This window comes from Apostichopus japonicus, chromosome 1 (assembly GCF_037975245.1).
Source record: "Apostichopus japonicus isolate 1M-3 chromosome 1, ASM3797524v1, whole genome shotgun sequence".
NCBI lineage: Eukaryota > Metazoa > Echinodermata > Holothuroidea > Aspidochirotida > Stichopodidae > Apostichopus > Apostichopus japonicus.
Genome location: NC_092561.1, coordinates 19,160,223 through 19,178,993, shown reverse-complemented (window position 1 = coordinate 19,178,993; position 18,771 = coordinate 19,160,223). Strand labels below are relative to the sequence as shown.

The 18,771-nt window shown below is 34.6% G+C and overlaps 2 protein-coding genes across 2 annotated transcripts in view; both read left to right on the top strand.

The window, feature by feature from the left end:
• Positions 1 to 1,692: 1,692 nt before the first annotated feature.
• On the top strand, positions 1,693 to 4,462 carry LOC139970287 (thrombospondin-4-like). The gene is made up of 3 exons (XM_071975970.1): positions 1,693 to 1,813; positions 2,898 to 3,020; positions 4,252 to 4,462. Exons 2-3 carry the CDS (start codon positions 2,933 to 2,935, stop codon positions 4,422 to 4,424), a joined length of 261 nt encoding a protein of 86 aa, XP_071832071.1. The 5' UTR covers positions 1,693 to 1,813; positions 2,898 to 2,932; the 3' UTR covers positions 4,425 to 4,462.
• A 1,685-nt stretch (positions 4,463 to 6,147) lies between these two features.
• The window catches only part of LOC139970225 (uncharacterized), a 31,745-nt gene continuing 19,121 nt past the window's right edge, over positions 6,148 to 18,771 (top strand). Inside the window, exons 1-10 of the mRNA XM_071975867.1 lie at positions 6,148 to 6,389; positions 11,966 to 12,118; positions 13,134 to 13,259; positions 13,562 to 13,687; positions 14,452 to 14,580; positions 14,872 to 14,997; positions 17,649 to 17,774; positions 17,930 to 18,055; positions 18,217 to 18,342; positions 18,499 to 18,624. Coding sequence (XP_071831968.1) covers positions 6,320 to 6,389; positions 11,966 to 12,118; positions 13,134 to 13,259; positions 13,562 to 13,687; positions 14,452 to 14,580; positions 14,872 to 14,997; positions 17,649 to 17,774; positions 17,930 to 18,055; positions 18,217 to 18,342; positions 18,499 to 18,624 — 1,234 coding nt within the window. The 5' untranslated portion in view covers positions 6,148 to 6,319. The remainder of the gene's footprint in view (positions 6,390 to 11,965; positions 12,119 to 13,133; positions 13,260 to 13,561; positions 13,688 to 14,451; positions 14,581 to 14,871; positions 14,998 to 17,648; positions 17,775 to 17,929; positions 18,056 to 18,216; positions 18,343 to 18,498; positions 18,625 to 18,771) is intronic.

Genomic DNA, 18,771 nt, shown 5'->3' with positions numbered 1-18,771 from the left:
AAAAGACCAAGACTATGGAAGTAAACTGTATGAGGTAACGAAGAACGATTATAAAACATGGTTCAGATACGGCCATGTCTATCATACTATTCGTAGGTCATATTGTCGAAACAAACGTGGTTTGAGGGCCATGGTTCAGACATGGCCACGTCTATGGTAGTATTCGTAGGTCATATTGTCGAAACAAACGTTGTTTTAGGACCGTGGTTCACACAGGGCCACGTCTATGGTAGTATTCGTAGGTCATATTGTGGAAACGTGGTTTTACGGCCATGGTTCAGACAGGACCACGTCTGTGATATGATATAGAAGTCAATCAAATGAAAACAAAATGTACTTAACATACACAGGTGTCAAATCAGACATTGAAGGCGACGGTTTTAACCCAAAGGTGTGTCTGAAGACGTTGTTTCATACGAACGTTTCTTGAAACTTAGGTTTGTCGCAATAACCTCGAATACTTTAATATTATTGTGGGTACGTCATAATGACGTTTCCTTAACGTAGTTGAACTACCATTCAAAAAGAAGTGTACACTTTTACCCTGAGCAAAGTTTTGAAATAGCCTATGTCTAATTCAGCAGTTCACTTCATGCAATAAAAGACATACCTCTCTAATATATAACAACAATTGTCAGATATGAACGAATGTGATCTTAATCTACATCATTGCAGTTTGAATGAGATTTACTGCGTGAATACTGAGGGATCGTACGGCTGACACGTATTGTCAGGTTTGTAACTAATAGAGCTTGGGAGGGGGGGGGGGGGTCCTGACTGATAGCCTAAAGTTTTATGATTTCGAATATCTTAATAACTTTCAGATATAGACGAATGTGAGCTCAACCAGCACGACTGTAATCAGGTTGAGAACTACTGCGTGAATACAGCGGGATCGTACACATGTGAATGCTCTTCGGGTTACAACAATACAGGGTCGTTATGCCAAGGTAAGTGAATAGCATTATTATTTTTTATTTGTAAGTTGTCTGTAGTTAGTTTTTATCCTTGCATTATTAACTACTGCTAATTGTTTGTCACTTTTGCTTATTAAGTTTAAGGCTTTCATATACCTAAGAATCCCCTTTTTTCGAATTTATTAATAACTTTCAGATATTGACGAATGTGAGCTAAACCAGCACGACTGTAATCAGGTTGAGAACTACTGCGTGAATACAGCGGGATCGTACACATGTCAATGCTCTTCGGGTTACTACAATACAGGGTCGTTATGCCAAGGTAAGTGAATATAGCATTATTTGAATTTGTAAGTTGTCTGTAGTTAGTTTTTATCCTAGCATTATTAACTACTGCTAATTGTTTGTCACTTTTGCTTATTAAGTTTAAGGCTTTCATATACCTAAGAATCCCTTTTTTTCGAATTTATTAATAACTTTCAGATATTGACGAATGTGAGCTAAACCAGCACGACTGTAATCAGGTTGAGAACTACTGCGTGAATACAGCGGGATCGTACACATGTCAATGCTCTTCGGGTTACTACAATACAGGGTCGTTATGCCAAGGTAAGTGAATATAGCATTATTTGAATTTGTAAGTTGTCTGTAGTTAGTTTTTATCCTAGCATTATTAACTACTGCTAATTGTTTGTCACTTTTGCTAATTAAGTTTGAGGCTTTCATATACCTAAGAATCCCTTTTTTTCGAATTTATTAATAACTTTCAGATATTGACGAATGTGAGCTAAACCAGCACGACTGTAATCAGGTTGAGAACTACTGCGTGAATACAGCGGGATCGTACACATGTGAATGCTCTTCGGGTTACTACAATTCAGGGTCGTTATGCCAAGGTAAGTGAATAGCATTATTATTTGAATTTGTAAGTTGTCTGTAGTTAGTTTTATCCTAGCATTATTAACTACTGCTAATTGTCACTTTTGCTTACTAAGTTTAAGGCTTTCATGTACCTAAGAATCCCTTTTTTCGAATTTATTAATAACTTTCAGATATTGACGAATGTGAGCTAAACCAGCACGACTGTAATCAGGTTGAGAACTACTGCGTGAATACAGCGGGATCGTACATATGTGAATGCTCTTCGGGTTACAACAATACAGGGTGGTTATGTCAAGGTAAGTGAATAGCATTATTATTTTAATTTGTAAGTTGTCTGTAGTTAGTTTTTATCCTAGCATTATTAACTACTGCTAATTGTTTGTCACTTTTGCTTATTATGTTTAAGGCTTTCATATACCTATGGTTCCATTTTTTTCGAATATATTAATAACTTTCAGATATTGACGAATGTGAGCTAAACCAGCACGACTGTAATCAGGTTGAAAACTACTGCGTGAATACAGCGGGATCGTACACATGTGAATGCTCTTCCGGTTATTACATTACAGGGTCATTATGCGAAGGTAACTGAATAGCATAATTATATCCATTGTCGTTGTCTGTAGTTGGTTAACTGTAGAATTTTTATCTGCTGCTAAATATTTATCACTTTTGCTAATTATGTTTTTAGCTTTTGTAAACCAAAGTTTTAAGTTTTCGAATATCTTAATAACTTTCAGATATTGACGAATGTGAGCTAAACCAGCACGACTGTAATCAGGTTGAGAACTACTGCGTGAATACAGCGGGATCGTACACATGTGAATGCTCTTCGGGTTATTACAATACAGGGTCGTTATGCCAAGGTAATTGTGATAATTTAACTAATTGTAATAATGTTTAAAACTTGTACCCAGGAAGACATAATGTTGACACTTAAATTTTAGATAGGTTTCAAAGTAAAATGGTGAACAAGTACAAAGAAGTCCTTGATAACTTGCTCAATAACCTTGCTTTGGTTTATCAATCCCATCCATCTATCCATCAATCAATCTATGCATTTATCCATCTACTTTAACTGTTATCCCTTTGTATTAGATGTAAATGAGTGCGAGAGTAACACTACCTGTGACATGCCGAATACAGTTTGTGTCAACACTATTGGTTCCTATGATTGCCCATGCATAACAGATTACACATGGGACGGAGAACAATGTGCAGGTGAGATATTAAAACAAATTATAGAGCTTTCGAATCCTCCATGGAAAGTGGAAGCGGGGTGGGTGGTAGTGGTAGTGGTGGGGTGTGGTGTTGGGAGTTGGAGAATGAAGGATGGAAGGGGAGACCGAACTGAGTTTTGATCTCTTACTAATGGGAAAACTTTCGGTTTGCGGTTCTATGTTTGTTATAACCACACTCAGACACACGCATACATACGCATACCTCTAATGCGATTAAATCGTGTCAGAAAAGACTGTTCCAATTGAAGTCATTTCTACGACAGTCCTTCAAAAGGACAAGCCCGTTGTCCTCAGATACGCAAGTACTCTGTACACAGAAAGAGTAAATATCGGATTAGTTAATCAGTGTTTGGTTTCAGTCACGAATTGAAGAGAAATCGAGCCTTAAATGATTCACGGCTGTTAATCTTAAATATAAAATCATGATCAGATCCTTCAAAACTCGAATGATTTTTCCGAACGCAGCAAAACTCTGCGTAATTGACAAAAACTTATGGGAGGCTACTTTAATGGAATATACTATATACGAAGTGTTGATTGGACGAATCACAACGCACCAACAAAGTATTACTATTCACAACTAGCTACGAAGAGCCAATCACAAAGGCGGCCAATACATTTTCCAAGAAGGAACCGCCTTCATTCGTGCCTGTCGGTCTGCGTTCTACTGTCTCATTGTATTAGCAAAGTTTATTGTTATTATATGGTACCAAATACAAATGTTAACTTAATTATATTTCAGCGAGGGAACAGTCGAGTAGACATACTCACATGGATGAATTCAAACTGGGTATTTTCTTCAGGGTTGCCATAAGGGAAATAAAGGAGCTCGCAGAATATATTCCATAATGATCAAAGACATAACGAAAGTAATAGTGTTTCCAGTGTATTTTCGTTATGTAATTGCACTTCTTCCCAATGTGATTCATACAGTCAATTATATATAATTTCACCGTCTAGAAACCTGGCTAATGCCATATTCAATGAGCTATTTTCATTCAAATTCAACCCCCCCCCCCTCCCTCATTTTCATTGAGTTTAACCCAATGAGAAAAACTTAATGTTTGTATTGATTTATATACACTTATGGCCTACACCACTCAGATTCAAGGCATTATTCATACCGTATATTTAGTAAGTGAATGTATATCTTTCATTAATAACTTAATTATTTCGTTAAAATTCTCGTTTTTCTTCTATTTTCTACTCAGCGAATCCATATAGACGTGACGGTAGGTGTCGCCATGGTTTCATTGCGCCAAACTTCCAAGAAGCCATCTGTGATAAAACCGGACCCTCTCCGTGTTGCTCGGATGCCGCCTGGTGTGGTAGTTCATATGCGCACTGTTTTTGTAGTAGATGCGTTGATTACAGGACAAAATAACCCCAGATGCGTCCGCAATCTCTCCATGATACATTTACCCTAGAATAACACAAAAGGAGGATAACAAGATGTCCAATGAAGGCATAGACACCTCCTACTTATTTTAATTATCTTTATTATTCATTTACTTACAGAATTAACGTAGTGTACGTAGGATGATCAACGAGATGTGTAGTGGAGACACATACACACCCTCTGCTTACCTTTATTTTATTTATGTTTAGAATTAACGTTGTGTATAGGTATGATGATCGATGCAATATAGTGGCGACATAAACACACTCCTCCTGCTTATATAATAAAAGATTTTCGTTATAATTTCTTTTTCATAACGGCTTCAAGTTATGTATGGTGATCAACGCGATAGTAATGTGGAGACACATACACACACTCTGATTAATGGTACTTGCTTTATTGTTTCATTTATCTGAAGACTTAACATTGTGCATGTTTTATTTTTGCTTTCGTTATTGTTTCAATTATCTGATTTTATTTCTTGATGGTGTTATTTGTTCCAATCATACTATAAGTGCGACACGTTAAGTCTTCAGATCAGTGAAAAGAAGACAAGTGGGTGCCTCCACTACACACACATGCTACACACGCTACACACACACCATACACACTACACAATGCAAAGTACACACATGACACATCGCTGATCATACAAAATACACAGGCGTCTTTAAATAAATGTACAATAATGACCATATAATGAAGAATTGAATGTGAATGCAACCCACCTTAAATATTCACATAATTGAAGCAATAAAGAAGAGTAAAACAGGATGTGTATATGTCTCTATATTACTATTGCGTTGATCATATTAATATCGTATAGATCGTATATAAATATATATATATATATATATATATATATTTACATTTATAAATATATATATATATATATATATATTACGTATGAGTAAAATATTTGTTATAGTCCAGTACCAAGTAATCTATCAAAATACAATAATAAAGCACATTTAGCCATTAGAGATGTTCTATATATTTTACTATGTTTCCTTTGTTAATTATGAATCTTATTAATGGAATGTTGTTAAGGATTAGTGTAGAGAACTAAAGTTATTTACTCATACTTACTACACATTGAAGTGGTTTCTAGTCAAACCTAGCTTGCCCTTCATATTTTCTTTCATTACACATTAGCATTTCATTTATCAGTATTATTATGTATTTGACGCCAAGTTGCACAATACATTTTCCTATTGTCCATCATGGTTCTTTGTTTCCACTGAGAACGACTTGAACGCCAGAGATCTCTAGCCTTATACCATTCTTACCTTACCTTACTCCTTAGTCCACTGTTACAGTTGTTGTAACAAATAAGCCAAAAACAACCCACAAACAAACAAACAGACAAAACAACCCCCACCACCACCTCCTCCACAAACAAACTCGTCTGACATGCTTTTCAACTTCTTCTTTTCTTTTTAATTGTATATTTCAGTTTGGTTCCAATGTGTAATTTGTTTTAATTCAGCTTACTTTGTATCCTTGAATGACTCCTTAAAAGCAGTCTACTTCCTTAATGTATAGAGCCAAGTTTGAAAGCTAAAATTAGGAAAAACATTAACTGGCCACAACAGAATTGATTTTTATGATACTTGCAAGCCATGTGCCTTCTCTATTGCAGCGAAACTCTCGCTCTCATCATTTATGAATCAGATTTTGAGCGAGACGATTGAAGATCACAGCACAAATCACCGCCTGACAATGGATCGATAATCTTCGTTGTAAAGCAAAGCGTGAAGCCATCATTTGTGATAATAACTACGGTTCTGGTAAAATCAATCACTTTAGTTCGTCAGGAGCTTTCTGAGCGGGCAGAATAATTTCGTACCTCCAATAGCCTTTAACCGCAACTAAACAACATGAAACAAAAAATGTCAGCATTTCCGAGAATGGAAATTTATGCCTTTCTCCCTTTTCTAATATATTCAGGTGAGTTATAATTATGTATTTTTCTTATGGTAATACCTTTGGCCAAAACTAACCATTTCATGAGAAACAAAACACTTTGAAGTAACTGTTTAAGCGTGTAATTGCAACTGATCATTAATTAATTCATCATTAGATATGTTTTCATTGCTTAAGTGTATAGAAGATGATTTCTCTGTTAACACACCTTCATAAAAAAAAAATTACTAATGATTTATAAATGATTCCATTGTTAATCGCCATAACATATTCAACTAAACATGCATATTATATAATATCGGTAATTTAATATTTTGTCAATCGACCAACATTGTTTATGTAAGAAGAGTCTTGTTAGTTAATTAACAATAATTTATTCTTGGTAAATCCTAATGCTACAACTACGTTACTCGTTAAAAAAAGATCACTAGATATAGATTTAATTTATTCATTTTTTTCTATGCAAATCGCTGATTTGTTTCCTTGTAGATATGCATAAACACCAAATACTCATAGCTATAGTACAGTAACTATACTGGTGCAACCTGTAACACGTGTTACCGTGTTACGAACACAAAGTATAGTAATTACTGATACACGGTTGTGGGACATAAACAGTATTTGCTGTGCCAACCGATATTGCGAGTTTTATAAAACGCGATTCTCAAATGAAGTCAAATCTAGCCGTTTTATGCTATAAGTAGGCATTGCCTTTCGTCGTTCTCGGCATGACGAATTAGCGTAATTTTGAAGAGTTATTAACTTGAAACAAGAGGTACCGTACCTCTTTTCCTTCATCTTGTAGGCATTCAAATATTCCTAGACTCCTTGCCCAGCCGCGGAGTTCTTTGTATTACATGGGTTCAAGTTAACAGCTTTGCAGTTGTTACAGTGTCACATGTTATACATGTTACCGTGTTACAAACACAAAGAACAGTAATTACTGATGCACGGATGTGTGACATGAACAGTAGTTGCTGTACCAGCTATGAGTATCGGCTGACATAAACAAGAATGAAGTTATTTCAGATAAAACACACTATAACACTAAACCATAATACGCAACGATTAATACAAAAACACTCTGATAGGATTTTTGTGCAAATATTTCACCCAAAACCTGTACGTATTTTTCCAACTCAATTTTGAGTAACGTTTTGCTCCCAAATTGTAAAATATCTACAGTTTAACCAATTTTATTGCCAATGCAGTCGTAGATTTGTCAGAATTGTTTGCAATGTAATTGATGTTGATTAAAAATTACAATTAAATTCGTTATGGAAGGATATTGCAGCATTTTCAAATTTCAAAATTCTTTTAATTCTGATAGGTATAGGTTAAGATATGGTGTCTTCACCTTATAAGAAAGATTTGTTTGGCGTATTCGCTCTGGGAAAGATAGTGAAATAACAAACGAAAAAAAAATTGATTATGTAGGTCACTCTTGAAGAGTGTTTTCTCACTGTATGGATAAAAAGAATGTTTATAAGAAAATGACTTCACTGTTTGTTTGCCATATGTATTGTTCAACTATAAGCCACGCATCCTATTTAAATAACTTATCAAATATTCAACGTTATTACAATGTATGTTGAAGCAAAAAATAATCTTAATCTCAACATTAAATTTCACACTTGAACTAATATCGTATTGCATCCACATGAAACGTGTACATTACCGTTATTGACAAATCGACGAGATATTCACAAAAATGTTTGTCATTATCCATATCTAGAAGATACATTGTATAAATACGTCTTGTATGTCTTCATTGTATTGTTTTAAATTGCGAAAATCATCGATAAAAATTACAATTGAGGGACTCAACAAGACAATAGTTACAAGCTGTACTTTATATGGTGAAGTCTGAAGTGAACTTCCCACGATCGATAATGTTCCATTATTATGTACTGATCATAACATCATCTTGTAGAACCGAGTGAAATTAAAAGTATTCTTGGAAATATAAAAATCCATTAATAATGTAGTTTAGGCTTAACGCCTAAGTGCAAATAACAACTACTGAATACAGCGATAATGTATAACCGGATAGGCTGGTTACGAAACACCATGATCGTTACTTTTAAGCTGATTGAATATTCGTATTAATCAATATAAAACGTGGATAGGTTTTATGGTTCACTGCTCATAATTTTCCTTTACGGCGAAACATGGAGCTGCGAGAGTAAACCTTGATTAATACATACTTGATTCATTTTGGAGTTCAATTGCTCATATAGATTGATTAATACGATTGTTGCTACTCCGTATGAGAATGAAATAGGTGATTTTGTTACTTGGTGCAACCAAAACTACCTAAAATTAAATGGTAAAAATGGTAAAAAACTAAGAAGATAGTATTTGACTTCAAGAAACAGCCATGTGATCATGCTCAAATCAGTGTTAATGATGATATTGTTGAACAGGTGCACCACTATAAATATTTATGCACTATCATTGACTTCAAAGACCAGGTTGATGCAATGAGATCTAAAGCTCGCCAAAGATTGTACTTTTAACGTAAGTCGACAACACTATTCTTGTGTTTTTACCACAAAGCGTGGCTGACTTTTAGTATTTTTTTTTTCGGGCTGCTTACAAAAGATTTTTCTGGTAAACTAGAGTAAACTAAGTGTATATAGATGTATATATATCTCACATGTATGTATATTGTTGCTGTTGGTGCTGTTACCTTTTTTTCAACTTTTCTGTGCTCTTTTTTTACTTATTTTTAATATTTGATATTTTATGTGTTCTGCTGCAGGGAGACAAATTTCCTTATTCTCATGGACAAAATAAATCTATCTATCTATCTATCTATCTATCTATCTATCTATCTATCTATCTATCTATCTATCTATCTATCTATCTATCTATCTATCTATCTATCTATCTATCTATCTATCTATCTATCTATCTATCTATCTATCTATCTATCTATCTATCTATCTATCTATCTATCTATCTATCTATCTATCTATCTATCTATCTATCTATCTATCTATCTATCTATCTATCTATCTATCTATCTATCTATCTATCTATCTATCTATCTATCTATCTATCTATCTATCTATCTATCTATCTATCTATCTATCTATCTATCTATCTATCTATCTATCTATCTATCTATCTATCTATCTATCTATCTATCTATCTATCTATCTATCTATCTATCTATCTATCTATCTATCTATCTATCTATCTATCTATCTATCTATCTATCTATCTATCTATCTATCTATCTATCTATCTATCTATCTATCTATCTATCTATCTATCTATCTATCTATCTATCTATCTATCTATCTATCTATCTATCTATCTATCTATCTATCTATCTATCTATCTATCTATCTATCTATCTATCTATCTATCTATCTATCTATCTATCTATCTATCTATCTATCTATCTATCTATCTATCTATCTATCTATCTATCTATCTATCTATCTATCTATCTATCTATCTATCTATCTATCTATCTATCTATCTATCTATCTATCTATCTATCTATCTATCTATCTATCTATCTATCTATCTATCTATCTATCTATCTATCTATCTATCTATCTATCTATCTATCTATCTATCTATCTATCTATCTATCTATCTATCTATCTATCTATCTATCTATCTATCTATCTATCTATCTATCTATCTATCTATCTATCTATCTATCTATCTATCTATCTATCTATCTATCTATCTATCTATCTATCTATCTATCTATCTATCTATCTATCTATCTATCTAGACTTAAGATAACTCATAGACAAGCAAGTATCGGGCCAATATATTCATATACTTTGAAATCTTTGAAATTATGTTCTCAAGTTTTTGCTGTGACAAGGTAGTGCAAACTACGCGTGGTTCCTTAACACAGAGTGTGGTACTGTGACACTACTATATCACGTTACGTTAACAGGTTAACTTTGAGATCACTTCCGAGCTAGCTCGAAATAGTACCGTCACATAACGTCCAATAACGTCAAATAACGTCCAATTTTGAAGACAATTACTGAGCGATAATAAGACCCTATATCAACACTTTTGTTTGCCTTAACTAAGAAACAAATATGCAGGCTGACTGTGAATATGATTTAGAGTTAACAGTAAGACAAGAGTACTTCAAGCTAATCTATAAGACCATGATGCTTCAATGGCAGTATTTGCAGTGTAAAAACAGTGGTTCTGTTTCTAATTTGTTGGCAGCAGTAACTGTGGAAAAACGTCTATATCCGATAATTACCGGTTTGTACAGTTTGCTATACCATACCATTCGATCTCTATGGGAACAGTATCTTTTGATATCTGACGTATATGTATCGTTAATACATCTCGTCGTGATGTCTCTATTGTAGATGTTATTATTGAAGATTTGTCAAATTAGTACGAAGTGTTAGAAACGGTAATTTCAGATTTTTCACCGCGCTCTGTACAAATAGCGCGTCCCGTCAAACCATCATTTAAAAGGAGCTACCTTCACTAGAATGGGTAAACAGGGTACTTTTCAGAGATTTGCTCTTTTGCATAAAAAAAATAGAAGTCTTAAGAGCATGCAGTTTTAGAGCATGCAGGATAACATCAAGTTCAATATCTTTTTCTGGAAAAAGCATATATATGCGCTAATTATTAATAAACTGTCCAGTGTTACAAAAATTTTGCACACATGTGTGACTTTGATGGCCTTTACACGCTTACATATAAAAGCGTCTAGCTGTATATTATATTTATATTTATATGATATTTATATAACGTATGATCGTGAAATGAGAAACGTGAAATTAATTGAAACATTTTATTTCAAGTTATGTCAAAATGCTTTACTAGGCAAAATATGAGATACATGGAAGAAATAATATATCAAATATATTTATATAATGCCGATCACGTGGGACTTTAAATTGAGTTTGCGAATGTTGTTGCAGTTAAAATCGTATATCTGGTTACTGACTAAAGTATGCAAAATGCCTTAAAGGATTGGTTCAGGTGTCTAACATGTCTATCTTGTATGAAAGAGCTTAAAAAGACAAACAGAATAGTGAAGAAACTACCATGATAGCATTCTCTGTTAAGGAGATATCACACTTTGAAGATTTCAAAGTTTCTTTGCAAATGACTGGTGTAGAAAGACTAACTGTGAGGGTGTGATGTCACATCCTCACTTCCTTAACATGTGTCAATATATTTCATTCAAAAATAATTATATTTTTTTTCACAAATCTAAAAAAATATAATCAAACATTCTTCAGATGTAAAATCTCAAATACTACCCTTTACACATATGAGATCTCGTGACGTATTTTTTGGTTGTAAGTCATAAAATCTTACAAAATATTTTAATAAAATAACAAAGACTTTTCAGGGATGTGAGGATATGACGTCACAGCTAGTCTGATTTCAGCAGTTTCTACACAATCAGATACAGCTTTAAACTTGAATATCTCCTAAACGGAAAAAGATATTTGAATAATTTCTTCACTATTGGGTTTCTTTAATTGTCCTCTTTCATATAAGATAAACATTTGTGACACCTGAACTAATCCTTTAAGTTATTGAAACGGCAACATGTCAAGCAATAAAGTTCCATTTTTTAGCTATTTCTTTAGGATTGATTGTTGATGGTAGCCGTGATGTTCGATGCGCTGGCCAGGCTACACCAAAGGGCTATAAGGTTCGTCTGCCTAAAGGACTTACTCCTTGTGATTTCCGCTCTGGTGTGTTTCACACTACCAATTGTGAATTTGAAGGTGAGGATAGTTAATACTTTTCCTTTACCGTCATGATGAAATAGAGCTTGCTGTCTTTATTTTAAGGTTTTATAACTTAAACTTGAAGTATTTAAATATATACATTTTAATGTCAAAGCGTTAAATAGTATCATCTAATTTCTTAAGGCCGTTCTGTGATACTTTGTTTCTCAGAAATTTGAGCCTGGAATCGTTGTAATCAGTAGTGGTTTGCTAATGTGACATCCTTCATATTACCCACAATATCGTTGTTTCCATGATCTTATGGACTATGTTCTCCCTAGAGGTTGGTTTACTTTTATTTACTAAATTAATGTCCTAATCCTAGATCCTAATTACACAATACATAGAAGACGAGACAGTGAAACGTTTAGCTTCCACATATACCTTTACAATCAATTCCTCAGACGAACAAAAGGAAAACTGACTTTCTTTCAGTCACACAAAAAATATTGATGTCCGTAAGACCTACCTCCGTAAGACCTACCTCTCCTTTGCCTTCAATTGGCCAGATGGAGGACGTTAAATGGCGGTCCAGGGGGCAGGAATGGGTGTGCCAATTACACGCCTGCTTCGTAACTCTCTGAACATTTATCAAAAAGAGACGGCTTGGTATAAGCCGGTGTACGTCCACAATCACCACATGTATAGGTTTAAAATTATCTCCTGTTGGCTTCCTATCCCCTAGGAACTCATATGTATATATATACTAAGCTACTGTTGAAATGAACCAGTGACATGTAACAAAACAAACCCAACAATATCAGAGAAAGCCGCAAAGTATGAAGTGGCAGGCGTCCTAACATAAACAACGTCGCGAAGTTGTCATTTCTTGCTACAAGTTTTATTATACCTTAAAACGTTATCAAAGGGCTTACCGTTTTCTGCATCATAAGTAATGTATTACTTACTTAATTATTACAAATACACTTTACATGTATTACATAGAACCACATCAAATTATTACCAATTTGAGTAAACAGCATATTTTTCATTTTTTGTTTTTAACTTTCAGATATCGACGAATGTGATCTTAACTTACATAATTGTAGTCTAAATGTAAGCTATTGCGTAAATACCGAGGGTTCATATAGATGTGATTGTGGATCTGGCTACAACAAGGCAGAATCTGTTTGCCAAGGTAGGTATTCGAGCGTCACATCTCTATATCTGGTAGTGTCTAAGCATAGGCACTAAGAACTACGCACAGTGGTGGCAGCTCAATGGTGGTGTTTAAGAATATCATTATGAGGTCAGGTATAATGACCAATGTTGAAATATCGATAGTTGCAACACTTTGGGGCAGCAACAGGAACACCAACAGCGATGCCTCGTATAGTATGTCAAGTATGCCTCATGAAAAATCGAACAATAGCGAAGAATCATAGTTACTGTATTCTTCAGTCTCTTTCCCTTCTTGCTCGTCCTTTCTCTTTGCTACAGATGTCGATGAGTGCCAGAATGGTAGTTATAATTGCAGTCTACCGAACACAATGTGCATCAACTCTATTGGTTCCTACATTTGCCAATGTATAGCAGGTTACGAATGGAATGGAACCCAATGTCATGGCAAGTATATTTAGTTTTATGTTCAATAATTTATCATTTAGTCAAATATAATTCATAACAAAGTCGCCAAAAGCACGTATTAGGCGACTTGCCAAATGTGTGCTTTAGTTGGATATAGGTATACCATGCAGACTATACAATGGCACGTTAAAGTTTTGCTAATGACAACTTGTTGTTTCGTGTGGTATATGCTATCGTACACATGTCTTTTTCATGGTCAAATTTATACTGTTCTGGTTTGGGCACAAAATATTCTTTCCCTCATTTATATACCAGGAACAAATCAAGATTCAAAACTTTTTTCCATTGCCATTAATCTCATGAGCATACGACTTTGCAAGGTAACCGTGAAGGTAGATTCGTTCTAATGTTCTTGTAACCCCATGCGTAGAGGCATGCAGTGTTACGTAAACAGCAACAATAATACGCAGTAGCGTTGTTAGAAAAGTCGGAAGCGACATCTTTTAAACAACTTAATTCTGAATTTGAAGTATCACGTGTAGCATTATGTTCCCCTGATGATGATCAAAAGTCACGGTATCGATGCAAGGGGACTTGGGTTGAGAGCTGATCGGTCGTTCGGTTGTTTGATTGTTCGTGCCCAGGTTCTTTCTTGGGTGACTTGAAAAGTAATTACATTATGTCATAAAGGCGTTTCGTAACATTTGTATCGAATGTTTGAAATTTAATCTCACCTAGACTTTCAACTATCACGTTTATTGATAGTGAATGTCATATTTTAGTTTTTTTTTAACAACTTTTAGATTTGGACGAATGTGACCTTAACCTACATAATTGCAGTCTGAATGAAAGCTACTGCGTAAATACCATGGGTTCGTACAGATGCCAATGTGTATCTGGCTATAACAGAACTGCAGGAACCGTATGCCAAGGTTAGTTGGAACATGGACAATGCATGTGATACATGCAGTAGTGATGTGACTATCTTCCATTTCACTTTCTTCATCCATACCCTGATATTTATATGAAAGAATTTGAGCTGTTACGAGACAACTGCGTACGTTTCTGATGGCCCGTAGTCCTACGCAATGAACGTTAGACGATAACCTTTTCTATTCTATTGGGTGTAACAGTTATCATGACCGACACAAATGGAACAGAACATAAGGTGTCATACATAAATCTCTCTTGAACAACCAGCATGTTTCTCTCTTGTAATACAGATGTCGATGAATGCCAGAATGGCAGTTTCAACTGTAGCGTACAGAATACAGTTTGCGTCAACAATATTGGTTCCTATACATGTCAATGTATGACAGGTTACCAGTGGGCCGGAGAACAGTGCATAGGCAAGTTTATATTTATTTATTTGTTTTATCGCCAATAGTGTACAAAGGGAAAGGAAGTCTCCTAAAAAGTCATAAAAGACTTAACAAGGTAGGAGACTCCCCGGGAGAAAAGAAAAGAAAATGAACAAATATTTATAATACAGTATATACGTAAGGATTAAATATACAGTAATAATATCCTAGTGACGCTGAGATGGATACGTGAAAAGATTAAATATTACTAGTAAGAGTTAATGAACTCCTTTTTCAAATGCCTGGTGAATGTGGGTTTTGAAGTAATGAGCTTCAAATTTTTTGATAGATCATTCCAAATTTGTATTGCTCTGTTTCGAAGACCGAATTTCCCTATGTTACTATGGTAAAAATTGCAATGAGCGTTGTCGGCTTGTCTTGTGTGATGGTTATGTAAGACTCTGTTACTACAAATAAAGTCATTAAAAGTGACTGGCAGTAATCCATTCCATGCTTTGTAAGCAAAGGTAGCAACCTTGACTGTTATAATATCACCGAGTTTTAATAAATTTAGGGACTTGAATATTCCACTAGTATGTTCAAGCGGTGGGGCATTAGCAATGTGATGTATAGCCCTCTTTTGGAGAATATTTAGGCGGTCAATGTTAACATTGTATGTACCAGACCAAATAGTTGTACAATAGGATAGGTGTGGCAGAACTAGTGTTTGATAAAGTATTCTAAGGACATGCTGTGGGAGGAAATATTTCAGGTTAGATAATATACCAGTATTTTTTGCTACAGTGTTACATACTGACGAAATATGGTTATTCCAAGAAAGTTTGCTATCAATATTAATACCAAGAAACTTAGTTTCAGTTACACATTTAATTATTTTGCCGTCCATCGTAATATCCTTATCCCAACGAAATGCTCTTTTGGTACTAAAAACAATATACTTAGTCTTATCAATATTAATACTTAATTTGTTTGCTGAGAACCAATCACAGAACTTATCCAGTTCACAAGAGACAGTACTTTGGAGTGAATTTACGTTCTTCGAGTGAAAGAAAAGATTGGTGTCATCGGCAAATAAGACTGTATGAGCGATGTTGGAGACATGGCAGATATCATTAACGTATATAATAAACAACAGAGGACCTAACACAGAGCCCTGAGGCACACCACATGCGATTTCACCAAGTCCAGAATTTGAATTCTTGTATGTAGTGTATTGTAACCTATTTGTGATATAACTGTCTAGCCAATTTAGGGTTGTTCCTCTGATTCCGTAGAAAAATAGTTTGGATAATAAAATGGAGTGGTTAATTGTGTCGAATGCTTTGGACAGGTCTAGGAAGACGCCGATGCAAGTGTTGTCATTATCGAGATTAGTGTAAAGTCTGTCAATAGCATCTGCCAGAGCAAGTTCAGTAGAATGACCAGGGCGGAAACCATACTGTTGGTTACAAAGAATGTTGTACTTGCACGTAAAATCGTAAATACGATTGAACATTAACCGTTCAATCAGTTTTGAAAAACATGATAACAGTGATATGGGGCGATAATTTTGATAAGAACTCGTGTCACCTTTTTTGAAGATAGGCACTACTTTTGCGACTTTGAGTTTGCCAGGAAATACGCCAGTATTAAAAGAGATATTACAGATGTGAGTCATGGATTTTGCAATAAAATGAATAACATGTTTGATAATACCTGGCTTAAAACCATCGTAACCCGCTGCCTTATTTGATTTTAAGTTGGAGCTTGCTATTTTAATGAACTCAGCTTCAGTAACAGGATAACTGAAAAGAGAATGACTGTTTATGCTGTCATTCATGTGAATGTTGATCTTGGTTATGTTCACAAAGTACAAATACGAAGACTATGGAAGTAAACTTTATACGGTAACGAAGAACGATTATAAAACATGATTCAGATACGGCCACGTCTATCATACTATTCGTGGGTCATATTGTCGAAACAAACGTTGTTTTAGGGTCATGGTTCAGACAGGGCCACGTCTATGGTAGTATTCGTATAGTCATATTGTAGAAACGAACGTTGTTTTAGGACCACGGTTCACACAGGGCCACGTCTGTGATATGATATAGAGGTCAATCAAATGAAAATAAAATGTACTTAACATACACAGGTGTCAAATCAGACATTGAAGGCAACGGTTTTAACCAATGGTGTGTCTGAAGACGTTGTTTCATACGAACGTTTCGTAAAACTTAATTTTGTCTCAATAACCTCGAATACTTTAATATTATTGTAGGTACGTCATAATGACGTTTCCATGACGTAGTTGAACTACCATTATAGTTGAAACATCCGTTTCAAAAAGAAGTGTAAACTTTTACCATTAGCAAAGTTTTGAAATATGTATAATTTAGCAGTTCACTTCATGCAATAAATACCATACCATTCTAATATCTAACAACAATTTTTAGACATGGACAAATGTGATCTTAATCTACATCATTGCAGTTTGAATCAGATTTATTGCGTGAGTACTGAGGGATCGTACGGCTGACACGTAATGTCAGGTTTGTAATGAATAGAGCGTGGCGGGGGGGGGGGGGGGGGGTCCTGACTGCTAGCCTAACACCAAACACATGCAAGGTGATCTTAATATTTTTCTTATATTTTATAAACAACATGTCTCATTTCTCGAATGCATTCGTCATTTTCAGATATTGACGAATGTGAACTAAACCAGCACGACTGTAACCAGGTTGAAAACTACTGCGTGAATACAGCGGGATCGTACACATGTGAATGCTCTTCCGGTTACTATAATACAGGGTCAATATGTGAAGGTAACTGAATAACATAATTATATTCATTTTCGTTGTCTGTAGTTAGTTAACCGTATTATTTTTATCTACTGCGAAATATTTATCACTTTTGCTAATTATGTTTAAAGTTTTATAAACCAAAGTTTTAAGTTTTCGAATACATTAATAACTTTCAGATATTGACGAATGTGGGCTTAACCAGCACGACTGTAGTCAGGTTGAGAACTACTGCGTGAATACAGCGGGATCGTACATATGTGAATGCTCTTCGGGTTATTACAATACAGGGTCGTTATGCCAAGGTAAGTGAATATAGTATTATTTTAATTTGTAAGTTGTCTGTAGTTAGTTTTTATCCTAGCATTATTAACTACTGCTAATTGTTTGCCACTTTTGCTAATTATGTTTAAGGCTTTCATATACCTAAGGTTCCCTTTTTTCGAATGTAATTACTAACTTTCAGATATTGACGAATGTGAGCTAAACCAGCACGACTGTAATCAAGTTGAGAACTTCTGCGTGAATACAGCGGGATCGTACACATGTGAATGCTCTTCCGGTTATTACAATACAGGGTCATTATGCGAAGGTAACTGAATAGCATAATTATATCCATTTTCGTTGTCTGTAGTTAGTTAACCGTAGAATTGTTATATATTGCTAATTATTGATCACTTGTGCTAGTTATGTTTTTAGTTTTTATAAACCAAAGGTTTAAGTTTTCGAATATATTAATAACTTTCAGATATTGACGAATGTGAGCTTAACCAGCACGACTGTACTCTGGTTGAGAACTACTGCGTGAATACAGCGGGATCTTACACATGTCAATGCTCTTCGGGTTATTACAATACAGGGTCGTTATGCGAAGGTAACTGAATAGCATAATTATATCCATTTTCGTTGTCTGTAGTTGGTTAACCGTAGAATTGTTATCTATTGCTAAATATTTATCACTTTTGCTAATTATGTTTTTAGTTTTTATAAACCAAAGTCTTAAGTTTTCGAATATATTAAT